Source organism: Melozone crissalis, unplaced genomic scaffold, assembly GCF_028551555.1.
Source record: "Melozone crissalis strain CALT ecotype California unplaced genomic scaffold, PUWL_Pcris_2 ptg000107l_1, whole genome shotgun sequence".
Lineage (NCBI taxonomy): Eukaryota > Metazoa > Chordata > Aves > Passeriformes > Passerellidae > Melozone > Melozone crissalis.
Window position 1 is genome coordinate 2,546,475 of NW_026535884.1, and position 19,059 is coordinate 2,565,533.

Below are 19,059 nucleotides of genomic sequence, written 5' to 3' on the forward strand. Positions count from 1 at the left end.
GCAAGTGCTGCACCTTCTGGAGAGCCCTGAAGTGTGGCAGAAGCTAAGGTGTGGCTGGATGCATTTGCTTTTTTGGTCTTTAAATTTTACCTAATAGAGGAAAACTTTGCATTTAAGCTGAATTCAGAGATGGAAACCCCGTGTACTCGATCTCTCTCCTCCAGGCTTACCCCTGGATCGAGGAGCATCCGAGCCCCATTTCCACAGCATCAGCATCTTCGCAGCTTTACAGAAACGTGTTTTGCCTCAATGCTGTCTGATGCTGCTGCCCCCCTCAGCCACGGGGAGCCCGGGCTGTTCTCCAGCCTGGATCACTGACAGTGCCTTGGTGTGCCAGCAGGGCCCGGCTGCCCCGTGGTGTCACACCCCTGGACAGAGCAGGGGGCACAGGGGCCCGCAGTTCGGGGCAGCTGCTGCTTTTTTTGGGAGCAATGGCCAATTCCTGACGGCGCCGTGGCTCCAGGCATTTCTGCTGAGCTATAAATAACGCGGCCGTGCTCGCTGCTGGACCCCCAGTCCCACCCGCTGAGCAGCTACAGATCTGTATTTATTTTTTGTAGAATTCATTGTGTTGAATCCTCAAGTACAGTTGAACTCCATCCTTTGAAACAAAGGCATTTTACATTAGCAGATAATGTATTTTTATTCTCATAGTTTGTTTTTAAATTTACTTGCAGCAGTCAAGTTAAATAAAACTTGTTACACAATTCTGTTCTCTGTGAGGGGAAGGGAGCTGGAATGAGATTTTACTGGGAGTTTCTCATTCCAGATATGCTTAAATTGGAGCCTGTCTGCCTCCTTGGTGAGTAGAGGGAGAAAGGAGAGAGAGCACAGCTGCAGTTCTGGGGTGTGGGGGTACACACAGAGATCTCTGCCCACCCTGGCACCATTCAGGCCATGGTTCTCACTCTCCCAGCAACCCTGGATTGGGTTATTTGGGACAGAGTATGTGCCCACACCTGAGCACAGGAACGCAGGCACTTTGTGCTGCTGGAGTGTGTTCTGTTCTGAGCAGACAAGAGTCATGCCCTGCCTTTAATGGGGTAAGGAAAGAGCAACTGACAAAGGCTTAACAAAACAAAGGAGAAAGAAGGCACCAGTTAAACAGAGGAGTTAAGGAATGGGCAGAGCCGCTCTCTGTGGGGGAAGGTGAGCTTTAATCACAGGCAGGGTGAGAGGGCTGGAGCAAAGGGGAGGGCAGCACCAGCTCCTCAGGCATCAGAAAGTGAGTCACAGTATGACACAGGGAGGTCAGTCCCATCCCACTGCACATCACACATGGACACTGACTGGAGCGACTGTTCTGAGACATTTCTTCATTTGACAATCACAACATCATAGTGACTTTCCCTGCAGCCTGGGATGGGAGATTGGCAGCAAAGGAGGGGAGGAGGCTAAAAGAACAAGTGTGGCAGAAAGTGGCTCAGCTCAATGCTTTACTGTGTTTCAGTGGAAGGGGATGGGTGGCCACACTACGTCTCACAGTCTTCAGGAATCGTTGTAGTTATAATCAGTGATTGCTCAATCACATCCGCAGGGGAGAAGTTCTCATTTGAGCAGAGTTTCTGTGCAGGGACATCCTCAGGCAGCGACCCACGGGTCAGCGACTCCACAATCACCTCGGCTGAGCCCACCTCCAGCTCTGGTGGTGGCTGCAGCACCACCATCACATCCTTCTCATCCTCGATGATCAGGTTCCGCAGCTTCCGCTGCCGAGGGTTATAGTTCTCCACTCGGTCGTGGATCTCCATGTGGCGCCTCAAGTGAGCCTGCAAAGGAAGGGGAACATGGAGAGACCCAGTGAGGGCTGGCTCCCCAACGCAGCAGGGTTCCCTGGAGCTGGGGAAGGCCTCACCTGCCGTGTGAATTTGTAGCCACACTCAATGCACTCAAACTTCCTCACTCCCTTGTGCCGGCGAACATGGACACGCAGCTGTTCTACCGCTGGGAAGGGAAACGAGAGCCTGTTGGCAGCAGCTCCATGTCACGGCAGCTCACAGCAATGCCAGCCCACCCAGGGCAAGGAGGCAGCTCCTGCAGAGCCCCCACGTTACCTTTGAACGTCTTCCCGCAGATGTGGCAGAAGTGGGGCCGCCCCTCCTGGTGCCGGCTGGCCACGTGCCTCAGCAGCGGCCCCTTCTCCGTGAAACGCTGCTCACAGAACTCGCAGCTGAACGGCCGCTCCCCCGTGTGCGTCCGGTTGTGCTTGTCCAGACTCGCTGCCGTTAACAGGGGCAGACAGGGAGAGTGGCTGCTCAGAAGCACAGCCCATGCACCCCATCCCAGGGGCTGTCAGGCTGCCCAGGAAAGCAAGAGCAGCACAAACAGCCTGCTCCTGCTAAGGGTCATGAACAACACCAGCTTGTTCCCCTTCTGTGCCATGAGAGCAGAGCAGGTGACAGGAACGTGCTTTTCTTGGTATCAGCCTGCACTCACAGGAGCATGGCTTTGCTCCTGGGGAAGCTGCTGTCTGGGGTTCCTGGATGCTGGAGCTCTAACCCTGCCCCAGCCACAGCCAGGGGTACCTTGTGTCCGGAAGGTCTTGCCGCAGAGGTGGCACTGGAAGGGCTTCTCGCCCGTGTGCGTGCGCAGGTGCATGTTGAGGTTGGCTTTCTGTGTGAAGGCGTGGTGGCAGAACTCACACACGTAGGGTCTCTCGTTCCTGTGGGCAGAGAAATGTCACTGTCACCTCTACCAGCTTCAGCCCCTTGGGTCTCAGCCCAGCACCTCTGTGAAAAGGGTGACTTTCAGCCAACCCCCAGGCCTGTGGGGCAGGGACTGCAGCCAGGAGAGCTAAGGTGACATAAGAGAGGACACGGGTGACATTGTACCTGTGCTTGGCCTTGATGTGCATCTGGAGGCCGTTGCGGCTCGAGGCCCTGTGCCCACACTCCTCACACACAAACAGCTTCTCCCCACGGTGCTTGAAGGCCTCGTGCAGGCGCAGCTCTGTCCGGGACAGAAAGCACTTGGAGCAGGTTGAGCACTGCAAGGCCACAGGAGAGGAGGGTGTTAGGGTTGGGGTACACCCACCCCAGACCCACTCACACCCAGCCTTTCCCCAGCTGCTCCAGGGACCTCCCTGTGGAAGCCAAGGCAGCACCCCCAGCTCACAGACACCCAGTAAGATGGGACAGCCCAACAGAGATGAAATGCTGGTCAGTGCTTGGATCTGTGGGCTGCTCCTGCACCCAACAGAGCCCATTGCCAGTAGCTCTGTGCCCCACCCCTCACTGACAGAGCCAATGTTGTGCCATTCCTTAGACCAGGTCCACACTCAGGATCCCACCCTCCCCAAAACCCCTGGTCCCTACCGCATGGGGCTTGGGGGCACCGTGCAGCTTTATCATGTGGCTCTGCAGGTCCTTCTTCTGCATGAACTGCTGTGAGCAGGAAGAGCACTGCAAGACAGGAGAATGGGGTCAGCTTCCAACTGCCAGGGAACAGATTCCTGATAGAATCTGAGTAGAACACAGATTCCTGGTACAGCCATGGAAAGCCTTTGGCTGTGGTGCCTCCCTGGATCACGTTTTGGTTCAGAGACAGGGAACAATCCTGAGTGGGCTGTCATGGACCAGAGAAGGGAACTGGTGTGCTCAGCTCTTGATGGGCTGGGCTGCCCTAGAAGGGAAAGGCCTGTCCTTGCTCCGTGCCAGTGTCCATAGGGATGTTGGATGTGAGCCCTGCTGACCTTGTATGGCATCTCCCCAGTGTGTGACACCATGTGCAGCCGCAGCTCCATCCGCCGTTTGAACACCTCTGGGCAGGCTGAGCACGTGAATACCTGTAAGAGATGGGGTGGTGTTGGCTTCCACAGGACCAGAGCCTGACCTGGAGCCCACAGCTCAGCCTGCAGCCCAGCTACAGCATTCACCCCGCATCCACAGGAGCCAAATATTATACAGTTCAGAGTCCTGGTGTGCTGAAACACAAGTGAGGGCTGTGCTGTGTATGAGATGTGAGTCCCAGCCATGGGGACCCTGGCTGTGGGGGTCCCAGCCATGGAACACGTGCCACATGGTGCTGGCAGGGTTCTGTTTGGAACTGGGACTGGCAAAAGGCCCCAACTCCCCTGCTGCCACATGGCAGGCACATTCCAGCCCAGCAGGGCAGCTCCTGGGCGTACCTGTTCCGATCGGTTCATGCAGTTCCTGGCTTCGTGTTCCAGGAGATTCTCTTTTCTAAAGTAACATTTGCCACACTTGGAACACTCAAATGGCTTCTCTCCAGTGTGTTTCCTTGGGGTATGCAAATACAGAATCCCATCACTGCCTGTCAACAGCATCTGCACAAACAGGCCCAGGAGGTCACAGGGAAGGGTGAGGTGGGTGCTTCCCCCCACCCCAGCAGTGCTTCTATTCACAGCTGCCCAAAAGCTGCTTCTATGACACTTTTTAGTCCCTTCAACAGCACAGCTGTCAGTGCCCACTGCGCTCCACATTTCTGCAGGGCCAAGATTCTTCCCCAACACAAGCGAAGCAAAACTTGAGCTCTCACTGCAGGACCATGCCCTGCACTGGGTGATCCACGCTGGAGCTCCTCACAGAGCCCAGCCATGCGCCCCCAGCAACCCCAGAAACTGTTCCCCAGCCCAGGGCATTCTCAAAGCCCAGGATTTGTCACTGCCCACCTGCAGCTAGCACAGCCCCCAAGGAGCCCCTCACATGGCCTTCCTGAGCCACAGCTCAGGACAGTCACTGCAGCTCTGGGATGTCTTTCATTGACATATAACCCTCCCCCAGGCCAGAGCGACCCCAGGGGCAGAGCCGACCCTCCTTTAGCACCCCGGGGGATGCCGAGGTGTTGGGACAAGCTGGCAGAACCGAGGCCGCCCTTTATCCCACCCCGGGAAGGGGCAGAGCCGTGGGGACGGCGCGTCCCCCCGCACGCAAGGGGAAGGAGAAGCCGGAGCGTTTACCTGTTGTGCACTTTAAGGTAATATTTGCTGAGGAACGTTTTATGGCATGTGGGGCACTCGACCGGCACCGCTGTACCTTTTCTGCTCCCCGGCGCCTTTCCCGGAGCGGGGGGGCTCTTTTTGCTCCGCAGCACCTTCTCCTCGGGAAGGGGCTCGGCGTCGCCGTCCCCCCGCCCGCCGCCACCCACCGCCGCCTCCTCCGGGGCTGAGGGGGAGCCCTGCGAGGGAACAGCGGCGTCACCGCGCCGCCCCCGCCGGGCCCCGGCCCCGCCGTCCCCCTCCCGCTCCCCTCACGCACCGCCTGCCCGCCGGGCTGCGGGGCCGCCGCGGGCTCCGGGCGGGCGGTGGCGGCGGCGGCGGCGCGGCGGGGCCGCGGGCGGAAGGCACGGCACAGCGCCACGGCGTCGGGCACGCCGAGCTGCTCGGCGGCCGCCAGCAGGTGGGCGCGGTTGTGCGCCGTGAGCGCCAGACGCCCCGTGTAGAAGAAGTCGAGCAGCAGCTGGAAGGTGTCGGCGAGGCCGTCGGGCAGCGCCACGGGCCCGCCGGGGCCGCGCGCGCGGAAGAAGCGGGAGCAGCTGGCGAGCACCGGCCAGTGCGCGCGGAACTCGCGGCCGCCCACACCGAGCGTCGCGTCGCAGAACTGCCCAGCTGCGCGCTGCCGGTTCAGCTCCCGCAGCACCCGCACGCTGTGCGCCGCCGCCGCCGCCATGGCCGCGCACCGGAGCCCGCCGGCATCCGCCACCGCCGGACGTGGCGTCAGCGGGCGCCGGCAGTGACGCCGGGAGGGCCGGGGCCAAGGGTCGGTCTCCGCGGCGGAGTAGGCGCGATGCGGGCCGAGCCCCGCGGCTCAGGCGGCGGCCAGGCGGCGCGTGTACTCCTGGATGACCATCTGGAAGTGTTCGGCCGTGTTTTGGTGCGGCCGCAGCAGGATGACGAAGGCCCGCGGCACGAAGTACCCGCCCAGCAGCGCTGCGAGCGTGCCCAGCGTGCTGAGCACCCGCGCCACCGTCTCGGTCTGGCCGCGCAGCGCGCCCTGCGAGCAGAGCACGGCGGCCGAGCAGCCCAGGTGTAGCAGCAGGCTCACGGTGAGGCTCTTGGCCTCGTTGTAGGCGGCGGGCAGATCGGTGCCCGCGTAGGTGAGCACGAAGCAGGCGGCGCTGAGCAGCAGCGTGTAGGCGGTGGTGGCGTCGGCCGCGGCGCTCTGGGCGCACTCCAGCACCACCCGCTCGTCCCGCACGCCGTACTCCCGGCGCGGCACGGAGGGGCTGGCGGCCTCGATGGCCACGCACAGCGCCACTTGTGCCGCCGTGCTGGCGGCCACGAACAGCACCGGCCCCTGGCGCTGCATCCAGGCCTCGTAGAGCGCGGGGCAGCGCGCGTTCAGCTTGAAGATGCAGAGGATCTGGAAGGAGCGGGTCGCCACGCACGAGAGGAACACGGTGAAGCTGATGGCGAAGAGCGGCACCCGCAGCAGGCACGCCGCCTGCGAGGGCTCCCCGAAGTAGCAGAAGAGGCTGCTGCAGGTGCAGGCCAGGGAGCCCAGCATGAGGAAGCACGCGTTCCCGCCCGCGGACTTGACCACAGGTGTGGAGGCATTGAGGGCAAACAGGACAGTCAGCGCCGCTATGAGCAGCATGAGAAGAGCAACCAGGGCCAGCAGCACCCAGGAGAGGGGCTCGGACCAGGACAGGAACTCGGTGGTGCGGTTGAAGCAGACCTCGCTCCCTGCTGGGGCCCACTCATCCAAGCCGCAGGCCTGGCAGTCAAAGGGGTCTGTGGAGGACATGGACCCCTCACACACCTCGGACCCGGTAAGAGCTCTGCCACAGTGCAGGCCCGGCTCGCAGCTCTCTGGGCTCTGCCCACCCATCACACCTGCTCCTTCCTGCAGGCGCTCCCAGGCCTGGGGTAGCAGAGGGGGCTCTTTTCCCCAGAGACCCCCCAGCTAAAATTGGCCCCATGGACTCTCCTAAAATCCATGGCCTGGGCTGAGACAGGGGCTTGGCTGTGTGAGGCTCAGGGCCATGGGAGCTCTGGGTGGGAATGGGCCCGTGCATCAAACAGTAACCTGGGAAGGATCTGCAGCAGCTGCTGTTGAATGGGACAGTACCATGTAGGGGGGCTTTCTGCTCCCACTGTCCCCAAAGCTGCCCCTTCCCACTCCAAGGCCAAGGGTGTCGAGGCACTAGCTGCCAGGAAGGGGTTTGTTGTTGGGGTTTGTTGTTGTGCCTGGTGATTCTGAGGCAGGAGACATTTCCATATGCCAGGTGCTGGTGATCATGTAGTGCGGAAGCCCCGTGTGCCATCTGGGGCACAAAGGAAACCACTAGGTTGAATTTCCCTGGCAGAGGATGCGGTGCAGGGAACAGCTACCGGGCCAGACATCCCCTTTCCCTGGCCACAGGCAAAGGGGCTCTGTTTGCCCCGGTGGGCTCACCTGTGGGCAGTACTCCCCGGAAAGCACAGGGCATGGGCTTTGCATACCCACTGGTAGGCAAACAGGAGCCAGACCCACTGCCTTCAGGTCAGCTCAGAGGTTTTACTGACCACAGTAAAACTGTGAGAGGCTGGGAATGGTGAGACAGGAACAGGAGGTAGGATGTGGGCAGGGAAGGAATGGGCAGGAGCAGACAGTGTGGTGTACTGACCTGATGTGTTCAGGAAGGTTCCTGGTGGACAGGCCATGCAGCTGAAGCAGCATTTGTGGCGGCTCTGCTGCAGCCTCATCTCTCCTGGCTTACAGGCCTCGGAGCACACCGAGCTGGGAGCCTGCCGGGAGCACAGACAGGGTCAGGCTGACAAACAGCAGCACTCTGGCACCCCCCAATACTGCCTTGGCCCTCAGTTTTGCCCTGCTATGAGGAAACACCCCTGAACTGGTGGCATTGGGATGCAGTCAGCTCAGAAGTGAGCAATAAATAAGACCTGGGTGCAGAACAGTACCTTGCCGTCTTCTGTGTGCCACAGGATTTTGCCTGGGTCGATGCTCAGCCTGTCAGGGTTCACACGGAATGTTCCTATCACATCAGAAGCCCACTTTGGGCCCAGCCACTTCCACATGACAATGTCAAAGCCTTTATGAATGTCCCCGTGGTCATCGAAAGAGATTCGGCTCTTGTTCAGGGTGAAGTTTACTTGCCTAATCTTTTGTAGGAGCTGTAAAACAGAAGAGTAAGAGAGGAGCCCTTCCAATGGCACGACTCCTGCCATTGGAGGGAGATGTGCTGGAGGATGCTTTTCTCTGTCCTGCAGCAGCTTTCAAGCCCCCCAACATCTGCAGGAAATCCCATCCAGTGAAGGAGTGGTAGTAGAGGATGGAGTCTAGGTCTAGGTCTTGGCTGCTCTGTCTGTGAGGGGCAGCTGAAGCCCACAAGGGTCTTCAGCTGGGATTTGAGCCTTTGGGAAAGACTGGAGACCTTTGTGCACAATGGAAAAATCCTTCCCTGTGGGAAAGGATCCTCATGGATCTTCTTCCACGAGGTTTGTCTTACCTGCCAGGGATAGACAGTGCCTTTGCTGCAGGCCCCCGAGGCACAGCCCAGCAGGTCATGGAGGCCATGGGCCACGGCATACACGGCCGAGTACACGCTGAAGGAGCCTTGAGCATCGTACATGTCAGGGGCGGTGGCGAGCGCGCGGCAGCCGGTGCAGCGCTGCGTGCAGTCCAGCCGTGTGCTCCCCGCAGAGTCCCTGCCCGCCTCTGCACTGCTGCCACGCTCAGCCACAGCGCCTTCCTCCCACAGCTTCCAGGCCTCAAAGCGCTCCAGCATGGTGAGCTCTGGCTTCTCTACTGCCATCCCAATCACCGAACCGACGGTCTGGATGCCAGGTACCTGCCAGATAGCTCGAGCCAACGACCAGTCTTCAGAGGCCACCCACACCATGTCTGTGATGTTCTTCTGGACCACCACCTCAAAGAACGGCACAACGCTTCCTCTGGTGGAGAATACGATAGTGACATTGACCTTGACATCTGTGAGGATTCGGACCAGGTTGTGAAGCTCCGGGTTGCTGGCATCTGAATTGGCGGGGAGGGTGCCTCGGTAGGCCACACACACATTGCTTGCAGTCAGCAGCTCCTGCAGGCCATCCAGGCCAACCCTGCCGTAGGTGTCATCGCTGCCCAGCAGCACTACCCAGGTCCAGCCAAAGCGCTGCAGCAGCGAGAAGATGGCCTTCACCTGCTGCCTGTCACTGGGGATGGTGCGCAGGAAAGAGGGGTACAGCCGCTTCAGGCTCAGCAACTCCGTGGAGGCTTCGTAGCTGATCTGCAACGAGAGCCAGGGGAAAGGGGGATGCACTGTCCCAGGCAGCTGCAACCCTGAGAGCTAATGGCACAGGCAGCTTATCCTGGGAAGACTTGGAGCTGGGCAGGCAGTGGACCCAGTGCCAGGTGTGCTGAAGCAGGAGAAAGCTGTGATGGATGGTAAGCCAGCCCACTGACTGCCTAGGAAAGATCCTGTGACAGCACACACAGAGGGGCTGCGTTTCCAGCTCTACCCGGCTCATCAGGTCTGAGCCCACCCTCCCTGAAACCATCACTCCTTGGGATCCCTGGTTTCATCAGCCATAGAAGGTGCACTTACCTCTGGTACAAGAAAGAGACTGAGAACAGCGGCTGTGGTGAGGGACAGCCGGGTGCTGTCAGGGCCAATGACGGCCACAGCCTGGGGTTCATAGTGTTGGAAACTGGGGAGCACCTGGACATCCTGCCTGCCTTTGCGAGCCAGGGCGCACAGCGTGGCGTGGAAGTTGGTAGAATCAGAGCAGGTGTCGTAGATTTCATAGCCCAGAGTGACGTTAGGGAGCAGCGTGGTGGAGTTGTTGATCTCCTCCACAGCGAAGCGCAGGGCCTGGGCCAGGCAGTAGCCGTGGTTCTTGAAGGTGGCGCTACGGAATCGAGAGTGCTTGTTAGGGAGGACAGAGCGCGCTGGGGGCGCGGGCAGCGCGGGCACTCACTCGTCGCAGCCGCGCACGAGCAGGCTGGTGTCGTCCCGGCGCGCCGCGGTGTGCAGCGGGAACAGCCCGGCCAGGCGGTGATCGCCGAGGAGGCTGAACGAGGAGGCGGCGGCGGCAGCCGCGCAGAGGCACAGGCGGAGCAGCGCGGGCGGCGGCATGGCGGGGTGGTCCCGCACTGTGCGGGCGGCTCTTAACGGGGCGGCGGCGGCGGGCGGGGCCTCACACCGGGCGAGGCGGGGCCGGCCGAGGGGCGGCCCCGGGAGGCGGAGGAGGCTCGGCGGTCATGCCCGCGCGGCGCAGCCGCCCCCGCCGGGCTTCGGCCCGTGCCCTGGCCCGCGCGAGTCGGGCGGAGGCGGCCTGGCGGGAGTTCGCCGCCTCCTTCACTCGCATCGGGATGGTGCCGCCGGCCGAGCCGGGGCTGGTGGCCGTGGAGGCGGCGGAGGGCACGGCCGTGCTGTTGCTGGAGCCGCGGCAGGTGAGCAGCGCCCACCGCGCGGCGGGCGCGCCGCGCCCCGCACCGCCTGACCGCCCGCTCTGTCCTGCAGGCGCTGACCTTCACCGGCAAGTGCCGCCTGCGCTGCCTCTATGGGGCCGTCCGCCTGCTGGGCTTCGCTGTGGCCTCTCACCACCCGGGACTGCCGGTCTTCTCGCCGGCCACGCACTGCGCGCTCAGCCTGGAGGCGCTGCCCGGCGCCCGCCCGCCGGCCGCCGCCCTCCGCCAGCTGCGCGCCGCCGCCCGCGCCGCCATGCGCTCGCACCGCGTCCGCCGCCGTGAGTGCGGGACGGGAGCGGGCGCGGGGCGCGGGCGGCGCCATTTCACGGGCGGTGCGGGGAGCGGCCATTTTGTGCGCGGGGCGCTGCGCAGCGGGTGGGTGCCATTTCGCGGGCGGGCGCGGGGCTGAGGGTGATGATGGCGGCACTCGGCTCTTTCAGCGGTGCGGGTGAAGGTGATGGCTCGGTTCTCTCCCGATTGCGCCGTGGTGCTGCTGGAGCACCTGGACACGCCGGTGACGCGGTTCCTGCTGAGCCACCCGCCGCTGTCGCGGTTTTTCGAGCCCCAGGTGAGGCGGCGCGGTCCGTGCGTGCTGCGCCCTGTGCCGTCCCCGCACCGCCCGTGCAGAGCCAGCGGCGGCCGCCCGTGTTAGCGCCAGGCCGTGGCCTCACACAGCCCGTGCTGAGCGCTCACCCTCTCGCCTAGAAAAAGGAGGAGTCAACCTTCACTCCAGAGCACGCGGTCCTGGCGTCCGTGGGCATCGTGAAGTGCAGCCCCGACCGCGGGCTGCAGGTGTCGGAGAGCATGTGCCTGGCGCTGGAGGAGCTGATCCAGGCCTGCTGTGGTGAGTGCAGGCATTTGGCCATATTGCGGCTTTGGTAGCCGGAAAAGAAGAAAATTCATGAGGCTTTTCATGAGTTAAAGTTGAGAGAGTGCCCTGACCGAAATATGTGTGCCAAAATGATGAAGTTAGGGAGGAGTATTCAACCGGCCCCTTGTATCTGTGAAGAGCACGGAGGAGGGATTGAATCAATCATGCTGATTGAGGGTCGAATTTTTCTTTATGAAGAATGTGCACCTAGAGCTTAGGCATTGCCTAGGGTGGGTTAGTGATGCCAGCATCAGTCCGGTTCACACTCTGCTTTTCTTTCTAGAGGAAGATGAAGGTGTCCCTGTGGTGCTGGTGTGTGGCCCAAAAAACACTGGGAAATCGACATTCAACAGATACCTAATTAACCTGTTACTGAACCGGTGAGTCTTTCCATGTTCTGCAAGCCTACTTCAGACTCTTCACCCTGAAAAACCCTTGCAAGCCCAGTAACAGATGTGTTCAGGCCATGTAGTTCTTTTGGGGGATGCTAACACCCAGTCTCTCTCCCTGCAGCCTTCCTGTGGTGGAGTACATGGAGTGTGACATCGGCCAGACAGAATTCACTCCGCCCGGGTGCGTGTCCCTGAGCAGCGTCACGGAGCCAGTTCTGGGTATGTGTTCTGCTCCTTCTGTGGTTACAGAAACCTGTTCCGTTTCTGAAATGAACAGGGTGTTCTGGGTAGAGGCTCTGCTTCAGAGGAAGCTGCTGCCACAGCTGTCAGAGTTTCCTGGGGAGAGTAAACCAAGGGCTGTTCAAGATTTCTTGTAGGGACATTTAAGCTCCCTGGGTAAGGTGGAGCTGTTCTTCTGCTTTAAAGAAACATGATGTTGTAGAGGTGATAGTACATGCTAAGGTGTATCAAAGGGGATGTTCTGCCTTTCAGATCTGAAAGGTCTCCTTGGGAAAAATCTGTGTCTGTAGATAAAACTTGAGAAATCCAAAGTGGATCTGCACATATTGGGGCTGCTGTGATGAGTGTAAAAAACAGAATCGAAGAAACTGCTGGAGTTTGTAGTCATGCAGATTTGTATTACTGTCTAAAAGGATGTTGTCAGGCTGGTTTACTGTTTAACCAATTTGTCATACACTGTTCTTTAAAGATTTGCAAGTGTGTAAGCAGTGATTTCAAACAAAAAGCCACACCCAGTATTAACCCGAAACAAACAAAACTTCCCAGCCTGCAAGTGACAAACCAGTTTCCCCTACTTGCCGGCTGTGCAAGGACAACTGGCATGTGGGACGAGTGTGGATTATTTCAGGAGAGGAGACATGTGGGTGCTCAAGGACGGGAATGTTTTGGTTTGACCTGGGGAAGGCACTGGATGTTCCGTGCTCTCTTTTGCCAGGTCCCCCCTTCACTCACCAGCAGATGCCCAGTAAAATGGTTTATTATGGGCAGACCAGCTGTGAGCAGGACACAGAGAGGTACCTTGATGTTGTGAAATACGTGTTCAGCTACTACAAGAAGGAAGTGCCTCTAATCATCAACACCATGGGCTGGGTGAAAGGTAAATGGGGTCAATCTGCTCTGGAGAGGTGTGGGAGGGAGGTAACGGTGGCACAGCACCACGTGGAACAACAATTCACAGCATGTCCACCCTGAGCTAACACTGCTGTGCCACCTGTCACAACAGTAGCAGCAGTTGTGTGTTTGCTGTGCTCCTGAAGGTGAAGGGCTGCTGCTCCTCATTGATCTCATCCGGCTGTTGTCACCCAGCCACATTGTTCAGATGGACATGTGTGACTGGAAGGTCATGCCCCCGCTGACGTCTGAGCACATCCACTTCAGCCCCGGGCTGCACACCAAGGGCAAGCAGCAGTCCAAGTGCAGGCAGCTGGGAGTGGGCAGCATGGAGAGCTGGAGGTGCCCTGAAGGGGAGGACGTGTCAGCTCCACAGCACAAGCTGCTCTATGTCCACCCAGAGTTCCCTCGGGCAGGGGTGGCAGGTGAAGTGTAAGTAGGATGTTGAGTGCTCTGTGAGGTCTGAACAGAAGAACCACACGTTGTCCCTGACATGGGGCTGTTCTTGCAGGCGAGTGCACAGCAGCATCCTGCGTGACATGTCCATCCTGGGATACCTGGGGCACCTGCAGAGCCCGGACATTGGGGCAGTGCTCCCTCTGCACAGCCTGGTGCCATATCAGGTAAAGGAGCTTTTTGCTATGGGGAACGTGCACAGAGCCCAGCTTGAAGTGATGTGCAATTCTGTTCCTACTGCATATGTTTCTCAGGAGAGGGACAAACACTCTGTATTTAGGGTGCCTGAAAGCCAGGCTTCTGTCAAGCTGCTGGCGTGGCACGTGTGTGCTGTGTGTCCTGCATGTGCCCCTGCCATAGTGCCAGTGTGTAGGTGTGGTGTGGGAGCGTGCAGGACCTTATCTCTGAACTCCAGCTCAATCCATGTGGAGCTGATGAGCACTTTTCTCTCTTCTCTTTCCCCCTCAGGTACCTTTCAACGCTGTTGCACTCAGGGTTATTCACACGGACGTTGCTCCCAGCAACATCATGTACGCGGTGAACGCCAGCTGGGTCGGGCTCTGCTGCATTCCCGAGGAGGTGCGGTGCCAGAGCGAGGGGCCAGTGCTGCTGACACAGACACCAATCTGTGACTGCCTGGGCTTTGGTGAGCACACTGGAGCTCTGCTCTCACCTGCTGTGTTTAGGCAGACAGATTGCATAGTGATGGAGTTCCCTACTCTTTTAAAACCAGCTGAGAAATGGGATGAGTGGGGTATATTCTCTGCTGTCAGAGACTGTATTGCAGTCCTTGGACTTTGGTTAACAGGTGGGAAGAGTTGTGGGGAATGTCCTTGAACGGTGCCACTCAGAGCTTCTCTCATAACTCCACAGTGACTCACTTCCCAGTTCATGTTCTCGGAAGCATGTTCCATGTAGCTTTTGCAGAATTCCAATAGTTGTCTCAGTTTCCTTGTGACTTAATTTAATGTTCCAGTTTGGACTTCAGTGCTCAGGGATGTGATAGTGAGCAGGGATACCTAGGGGACTGAGCTTTGCATGTGGGTTTTTGGTTTTTTTTTTTTTAGGAATTGTCCGAGGAGTCGATATGGAAAAGAAGCTTTACCACATCCTGACACCGGTGCCTCCAGTGAATCTGAGACTAGTGAATTGTCTGCTCCTAGGAAACATCGCCATCCCTAACTGTGTGCTTGTGGGCCAGGTGGGTAGGAGCTCACAAGGAGGGGTGGGAGTTGGCTGAGCTGCAGCTGGCTGGCAGGTTTTCCATTTTCTTATTCCTGAGGCTGATGCGTGCTGGGAGATGCCTGGGCATCAGCAGATGGTTATCTCTCTGTGAAATTGTCCTTAAGCACAGAAACCTTGGGAGAACAAAATGTTGTGCTCATGTTTCAGATGCCAAAGTGGGGTTTGGTGACTGCTGAGTCCTTCCCACTCGGCCCTGTCAGCCTGGGGAGGGATGTGCCTTCCCCTCTGCTGAAGGTGCAAGTCCTTAAAGTTATTTCTGGTTTATTTTTTCCATTTTGCAGCAAGGAATTGAGGGAGAGATCCCCTATGTCACATCTGATTACAACTACAGTATAATGGGCTCAGGGAAACTGAGGAAGAAGAAGCAACATTTGAAGAGAAGATTTGAGTGTGATTACCCTTGAATCCTCAGGGTGCTCAGTCAGGGTTTGTCCATGTGGGACCTCAGGTGGTTGCAGGAGCCCTGGGTGCTGCAGAGGCCCTGGGCAGGTACATGCTACAGCGGGGCCAGTTTTGATAATGTTTTGTATGTTCAGTTTGTATTTTTGGTGTTTTGTAATAAATATCTATGGTAAACACTGGGCTCATTTGGATCTTTTCCTAGGCTGAGGCTGACACAGCGAGGAGCAGCTGCCAGTGATCCACAGTGTCCTGAGCAGAACTTCATTGTCCCCTGGGTTGGGGAAGGGCCCATGCTGGGGTTCTGGTGCTGTGGCTGACCCATGGCTCTGGGTGTCCTGCTGGAACATGGGAGGATCTTTATTTATTTTTCTTCCCAGCCCGTTGTCAATTAGCAATTTGCTGCCAAGGGAAGCTGGAGGTGGTGGAAGTCACACAGGGCTGAGTGAGTGCCTTGGGTCAAGTTGAGGACATTTTTGGAAAAAACTATTCTTTATGGGTAATACCAGCATGCTGGGCTCTTCCCAGATCTGTGACTGCAAAAGTAACCTGGCTTCTTACAGCAGCTCCTGCAAAATGGCTGTTTTCCTCAGCCCAGCCTGGGGAACAGCCCAGCCCTGGAGTCTGCAGCCCCCTGAGCCCAGAGCCCATTCACATCCCTTGGGCCAGGTCTGCGGAGGAAGGAGGAGTGTGGTGCATTTGGGGCCAGAGCTTTTTGGCTGGTGGCTGCTGTGGGTGTGAGTAATCTGCAAAACTGCTTTTATCTGGTTTGGGAAGAGATTTCCTAGAACTCTAGAAGTGAGCAGCTGTAAACAAACAAACTGGGATGAGAGGTGAGGAGGAGACAGAGCTGGAGAAGAGCTGCAAGGGCCTGTGCAGTGTTGCAGCCTTGTAAAGAGTTAAACTTAATCCAAGCCTAATTATCCCCATATGGCTGGGTCTGGCAGCAAAGGGAGAAGTTGGCCAGCACTGTGGCCTCAACAATGGCTAAAATAAATAAAGGGGCCGTGGTGCAGCCAGGGGGAACATCCCAGGCTGGGTGAGATGGGAGTTCAAGTCACGAGGGAGTGGGTGGAAAAAGCTTCAGGAAAGGTGAGATAGGCAAAGATGTGGGAGAAATGCCCAACACTAAAAGCACTGTGGCCAAGCATCCCTCTTGATGTGACCTGCAGCCAGCATCCACCTCACCTGCCTGAGGGCAATGGATCCCAGGGTGGCTCCATCCCTTGGAGCCAGGGGACAAGTGAGTAACCTGTGTGCTGAGCTGCAAGCTTGGTTTGGGGCATTTTGGAGGGGGAGATGGTACAAGGTGCCAGTGCCTGCTGGAGTCCAGAGGTGGATGCTGCAGCCTTGGGAAAGGGGAACCTCACTGATTTTCATGCTCCCTGAGGGGAGGGAGGGAGAACAGGGAGGCTGAGGTTTTGGAGCATAAACCTTGGTGAAGCATTTCACCCACAAGAACACTGTTCCGTGATCAATGGGAAATCTGTGACAGCACTTAAAATATTAAGGATGCACTAAATCAAGCAGGATTAATTTTGCAATACTTTGGCATCTGTTACCTTTGTAGCAGCGATTTATGATGGAATTTCTGGCAAAAGGTGCCTAGAAGCAACAAAACTCTCAGAAGCACCTGGTGCCTCTGGGAGGACATGCTGTGATGAATTTGGAGGCTGGGATGGTCTTGGCTTGGCGGTTTTGTGTGGGGCAGGATGAAGGTGCCATCTTTTGTTATCTTTGTGGGGTTTAAGCCCTATCTGGTGCTTTCTTGGATTAGCAGGAGGAAAATCCCCCTGAATATCAGTTTTCCCTCTGCGGGCTGGGGGCCCCCGTGTGCCCACGGCTGCAGGGATACAACCGGAGCTCGGGGCGGCGCATTCCTGCCCCCTCAAAAGCCGGCCGGACGGCAGAGCCGCCAAACAGCCCCCTTCTTAATGCTGATTCTTTCCATCACAAGCACGTCTTGTCTCCGCGGCCGAATGTCTTCCATAGACGGTGGAAAGTGAAATTTGTGCAATGTCTGTAGGAGGCTGAAGAAAGGCCCTTTGTGCGCCCCCCGCGCGGGCGCTGGGCAGCCTCCAGCAGCACCCTCGGCCGCCCCGCGGCTCCCGCCGGCGGCGTCAATGCACCGCTTGTCCAGAGACCGGGACCCACTCTTAAAGCCAGAGCCGGTCTCCCTCCGTTAGTCCCACCGGTGGCCCCGTCGGGGCGGGCACGGCTGCGGGGGGCCCCCCGGCCGCAAGGCCAGGATGTTTCTGTACTGGAGGAAGCGGGGTGCCTACGAGCTGGAGGCTTTGCCGCCCGGCCTGGCGGGGCTGGAGTACGGGGCGGTGGAGCGCTTCTCCTGGAGCTCCAGCCTGGATGTCAGCGAGGAGCTCGGGGGTAGGTGGCTGGGGGGCTTTGGGCAACCATCAGGCTGTGGCTGAGCGTGGTCTCCCAAAGCCTCCAGCCCTGGTGAGGAGGGTGAGGGGTTGGGAGAAGCTGCTGGTGCGGCCGGGATGCCGTGGGAATGCTGCAGGTGCAGCTGGGGAGCGCTCAGCAAACTGCCCGTGCCACCGGCGCCGCTCCCCCCGGACGTTTGAAGCAGCCGGCTGCCGCTGCCGTGCTCTCTGCAGCAAGGACGATCCGGTTTCAAAACTCGTTTGCCGTCACCGGGAGCGCCGGCTGTGATAGCATAGCCGACAGCAGGAGAAGGAGGAGGTGACCGGGCGGGGAGGGGAGCTGATGGGGACAGGATCTCTCCTGCAGCCCTCGAAGTGTCTGGTGGTGACCTGGACACGCTCCTGCCCCAAAGCGGGGCTCCCTGCAGGAGCTCCCAGCCCGCGTGTTCCAGCCCTGGTGCATGAGTGACCCGCGGGCAGGGTCGGATTTTGGGAGCGGCCACGCGGCTCTGGCCGTGCTGCGGGGCTGATCCCTGGCACCGCCGGCCGCTTCGGCCAGCCTCTAGTTTTTGGTGAGTTTGGGAAACTTTCCCTTGGGTGCATGAAAGAATTTCTTATTTGTTTCCGTTATTATTCCCGATAGGTCAAGTGAAACGGCAGCGGCGGGGGGCGGGGGCCGGCCCAGCTCGGCGGGCGCTGCGGGGCGGCCGCGGGGACAGAGGCCTCATTGTGCTCCTGCCGCGGGGGCAGCGCCCGGCCCCGGCTCCCGGCCCGGCTTCTAACCCGGTTCCTAGCCCGGCTCCCAGCCCGGTTCCTAGCCCTACTATGAGAGCAACGAGCTGAGCCCTGCCCGGCTGCTCCTGCATCCCGCAGCGTCCATGGTGCCCCGGGATCGCCTCCCAGATGGGAGCTTGAGCAACCAGCACCATCCCGAGTTGCTTCCCCCGCTCCAGGCAGAAGCAGCATTTTTTTTTTCAGTGCTGCCTCAAAAAGCAGACTGTTTTATCCCGCAGACTGTTTCTAACCCCGGCCTTGGCCGCGGTCTCGCTCGGCTCGGCGTGGATGCTGTTTTTGTTGGCAGGAAGGATGCGGGAGATGGAAGCGGTGCGGCGGGGAAGTCCCTGTGCCGCTGGGCTGGTGTAATAGCCGTGCCACCTGGTAGAGCCGTGCCATTGTGGCAGAGCCGTGCCACCTGGTAGAGCCGTGCCATTGTGGCAGAGCCGTGCCATCTGGCCTCTCCACATCCCCGGCAGCAGCTTCCCAGCGGTGCATCCCTGCCTGCAGCGGGGCTGTCCAGCCAGAGGGTGTCTGTACTGCTCGTTTGCTGCTGCGAGCAGCCCTGAGTCTGTTATTTTTAAACGATTAGGTTCGACACATAACAAAAGCCTTCAAAATAGGATTTGTCCCTAAGGCCGATTTAACTGTCAAAGCTTAAAGTGGCTCCTAAGCCCCGTTGGGGGCTGACAGCGGCAGATTTAGTGCTGCTGCTGCAGCCCCACGCTGTGCCAGCCCAAGGGGACCAGAGGCAGGTCCGTGCCCTCATCCTGTACCCTGGGGTGCTGAGCAGGAGGTGCCGGATTCTGTCCCCGTGGCATCGCTGGCTCTTGGGGCCTCATTCCCCTGGACGAGCTGCGGGGCGGGCTGAGCCCGAGCGCTTTGCCGAGCTCTGAAACCCGGGATTCCCGGTGTGGGAGCCTCAGCACGGACCCGGAGGGGCTCAGCACGGCACCCAGGCACTGACCCTGCTCTCTCCACAGCCGAGCCGTGCCCAGAAGAGGAGACAGCGCTGCACTGCCAGAATCCCGACTGCGCCG

At 59.1% G+C, this 19,059-nt stretch overlaps 3 protein-coding genes across 3 annotated transcripts; 1 reads left to right on the forward strand and 2 right to left on the reverse strand.

The window, feature by feature from the left end:
• Positions 1 to 1,468: 1,468 nt before the first annotated feature.
• On the reverse strand, positions 1,469 to 5,627 carry ZBTB48 (zinc finger and BTB domain containing 48). The gene is given in 10 exon segments (XM_054291855.1): positions 1,469 to 1,769; positions 1,856 to 1,944; positions 2,055 to 2,219; positions 2,526 to 2,662; positions 2,832 to 2,986; positions 3,315 to 3,401; positions 3,692 to 3,784; positions 4,127 to 4,238; positions 4,919 to 5,112; positions 5,115 to 5,627. Coding segments are annotated over 10 exon segments (1,842 nt in total). The 3' UTR covers positions 1,469 to 1,472.
• An 81-nt stretch (positions 5,628 to 5,708) lies between these two features.
• On the reverse strand, positions 5,709 to 10,035 carry TAS1R1 (taste 1 receptor member 1). The gene is made up of 6 exons (XM_054291886.1): positions 9,878 to 10,035; positions 9,505 to 9,808; positions 8,410 to 9,186; positions 7,862 to 8,074; positions 7,567 to 7,687; positions 5,709 to 6,691 (listed from the first exon to the last, which is right to left on the reverse strand). Exons 1-6 carry the CDS (start codon positions 10,033 to 10,035, stop codon positions 5,766 to 5,768), a joined length of 2,499 nt encoding a protein of 832 aa, XP_054147861.1. The 3' UTR covers positions 5,709 to 5,765.
• Positions 10,036 to 10,160: 125 nt separating this feature from the next.
• Positions 10,161 to 15,041, forward strand: NOL9 (nucleolar protein 9). The gene is made up of 12 exons (XM_054291885.1): positions 10,161 to 10,352; positions 10,423 to 10,648; positions 10,811 to 10,938; positions 11,076 to 11,214; positions 11,525 to 11,621; positions 11,755 to 11,852; positions 12,589 to 12,750; positions 12,911 to 13,196; positions 13,276 to 13,387; positions 13,689 to 13,866; positions 14,288 to 14,421; positions 14,747 to 15,041. The coding sequence occupies exons 1-12, from the start codon at positions 10,161 to 10,163 to the stop codon at positions 14,867 to 14,869; spliced, it is 1,875 nt and encodes a 624-aa protein (XP_054147860.1). The 3' UTR covers positions 14,870 to 15,041.
• The last annotated feature ends 4,018 nt before the right edge of the window (positions 15,042 to 19,059 follow it).

Coding starts and splice junctions, on each gene's coding strand:
- TAS1R1 (XM_054291886.1), bottom strand. CDS start 10,035: ATGCCGCCGCCCGCGCTGCTCCGCCTGTGCCTCTGCGCGGCTGCCGCC. Junction 9,809..9,877: donor CTCGTGCGCGGCTGCGACGA/GTGAGTGCCCGC, acceptor TCGATTCCGTAG/CGCCACCTTCAAGAACCACG. Junction 7,688..7,861: donor GGCACACAGAAGACGGCAAG/GTACTGTTCTGC, acceptor TGCTCCCGGCAG/GCTCCCAGCTCGGTGTGCTC.
- NOL9 (XM_054291885.1), top strand. CDS start 10,161: ATGCCCGCGCGGCGCAGCCGCCCCCGCCGGGCTTCGGCCCGTGCCCTG. Junction 10,353..10,422: donor TGTTGCTGGAGCCGCGGCAG/GTGAGCAGCGCC, acceptor TCTGTCCTGCAG/GCGCTGACCTTCACCGGCAA. Junction 13,197..13,275: donor GCAGGGGTGGCAGGTGAAGT/GTAAGTAGGATG, acceptor CTGTTCTTGCAG/GCGAGTGCACAGCAGCATCC.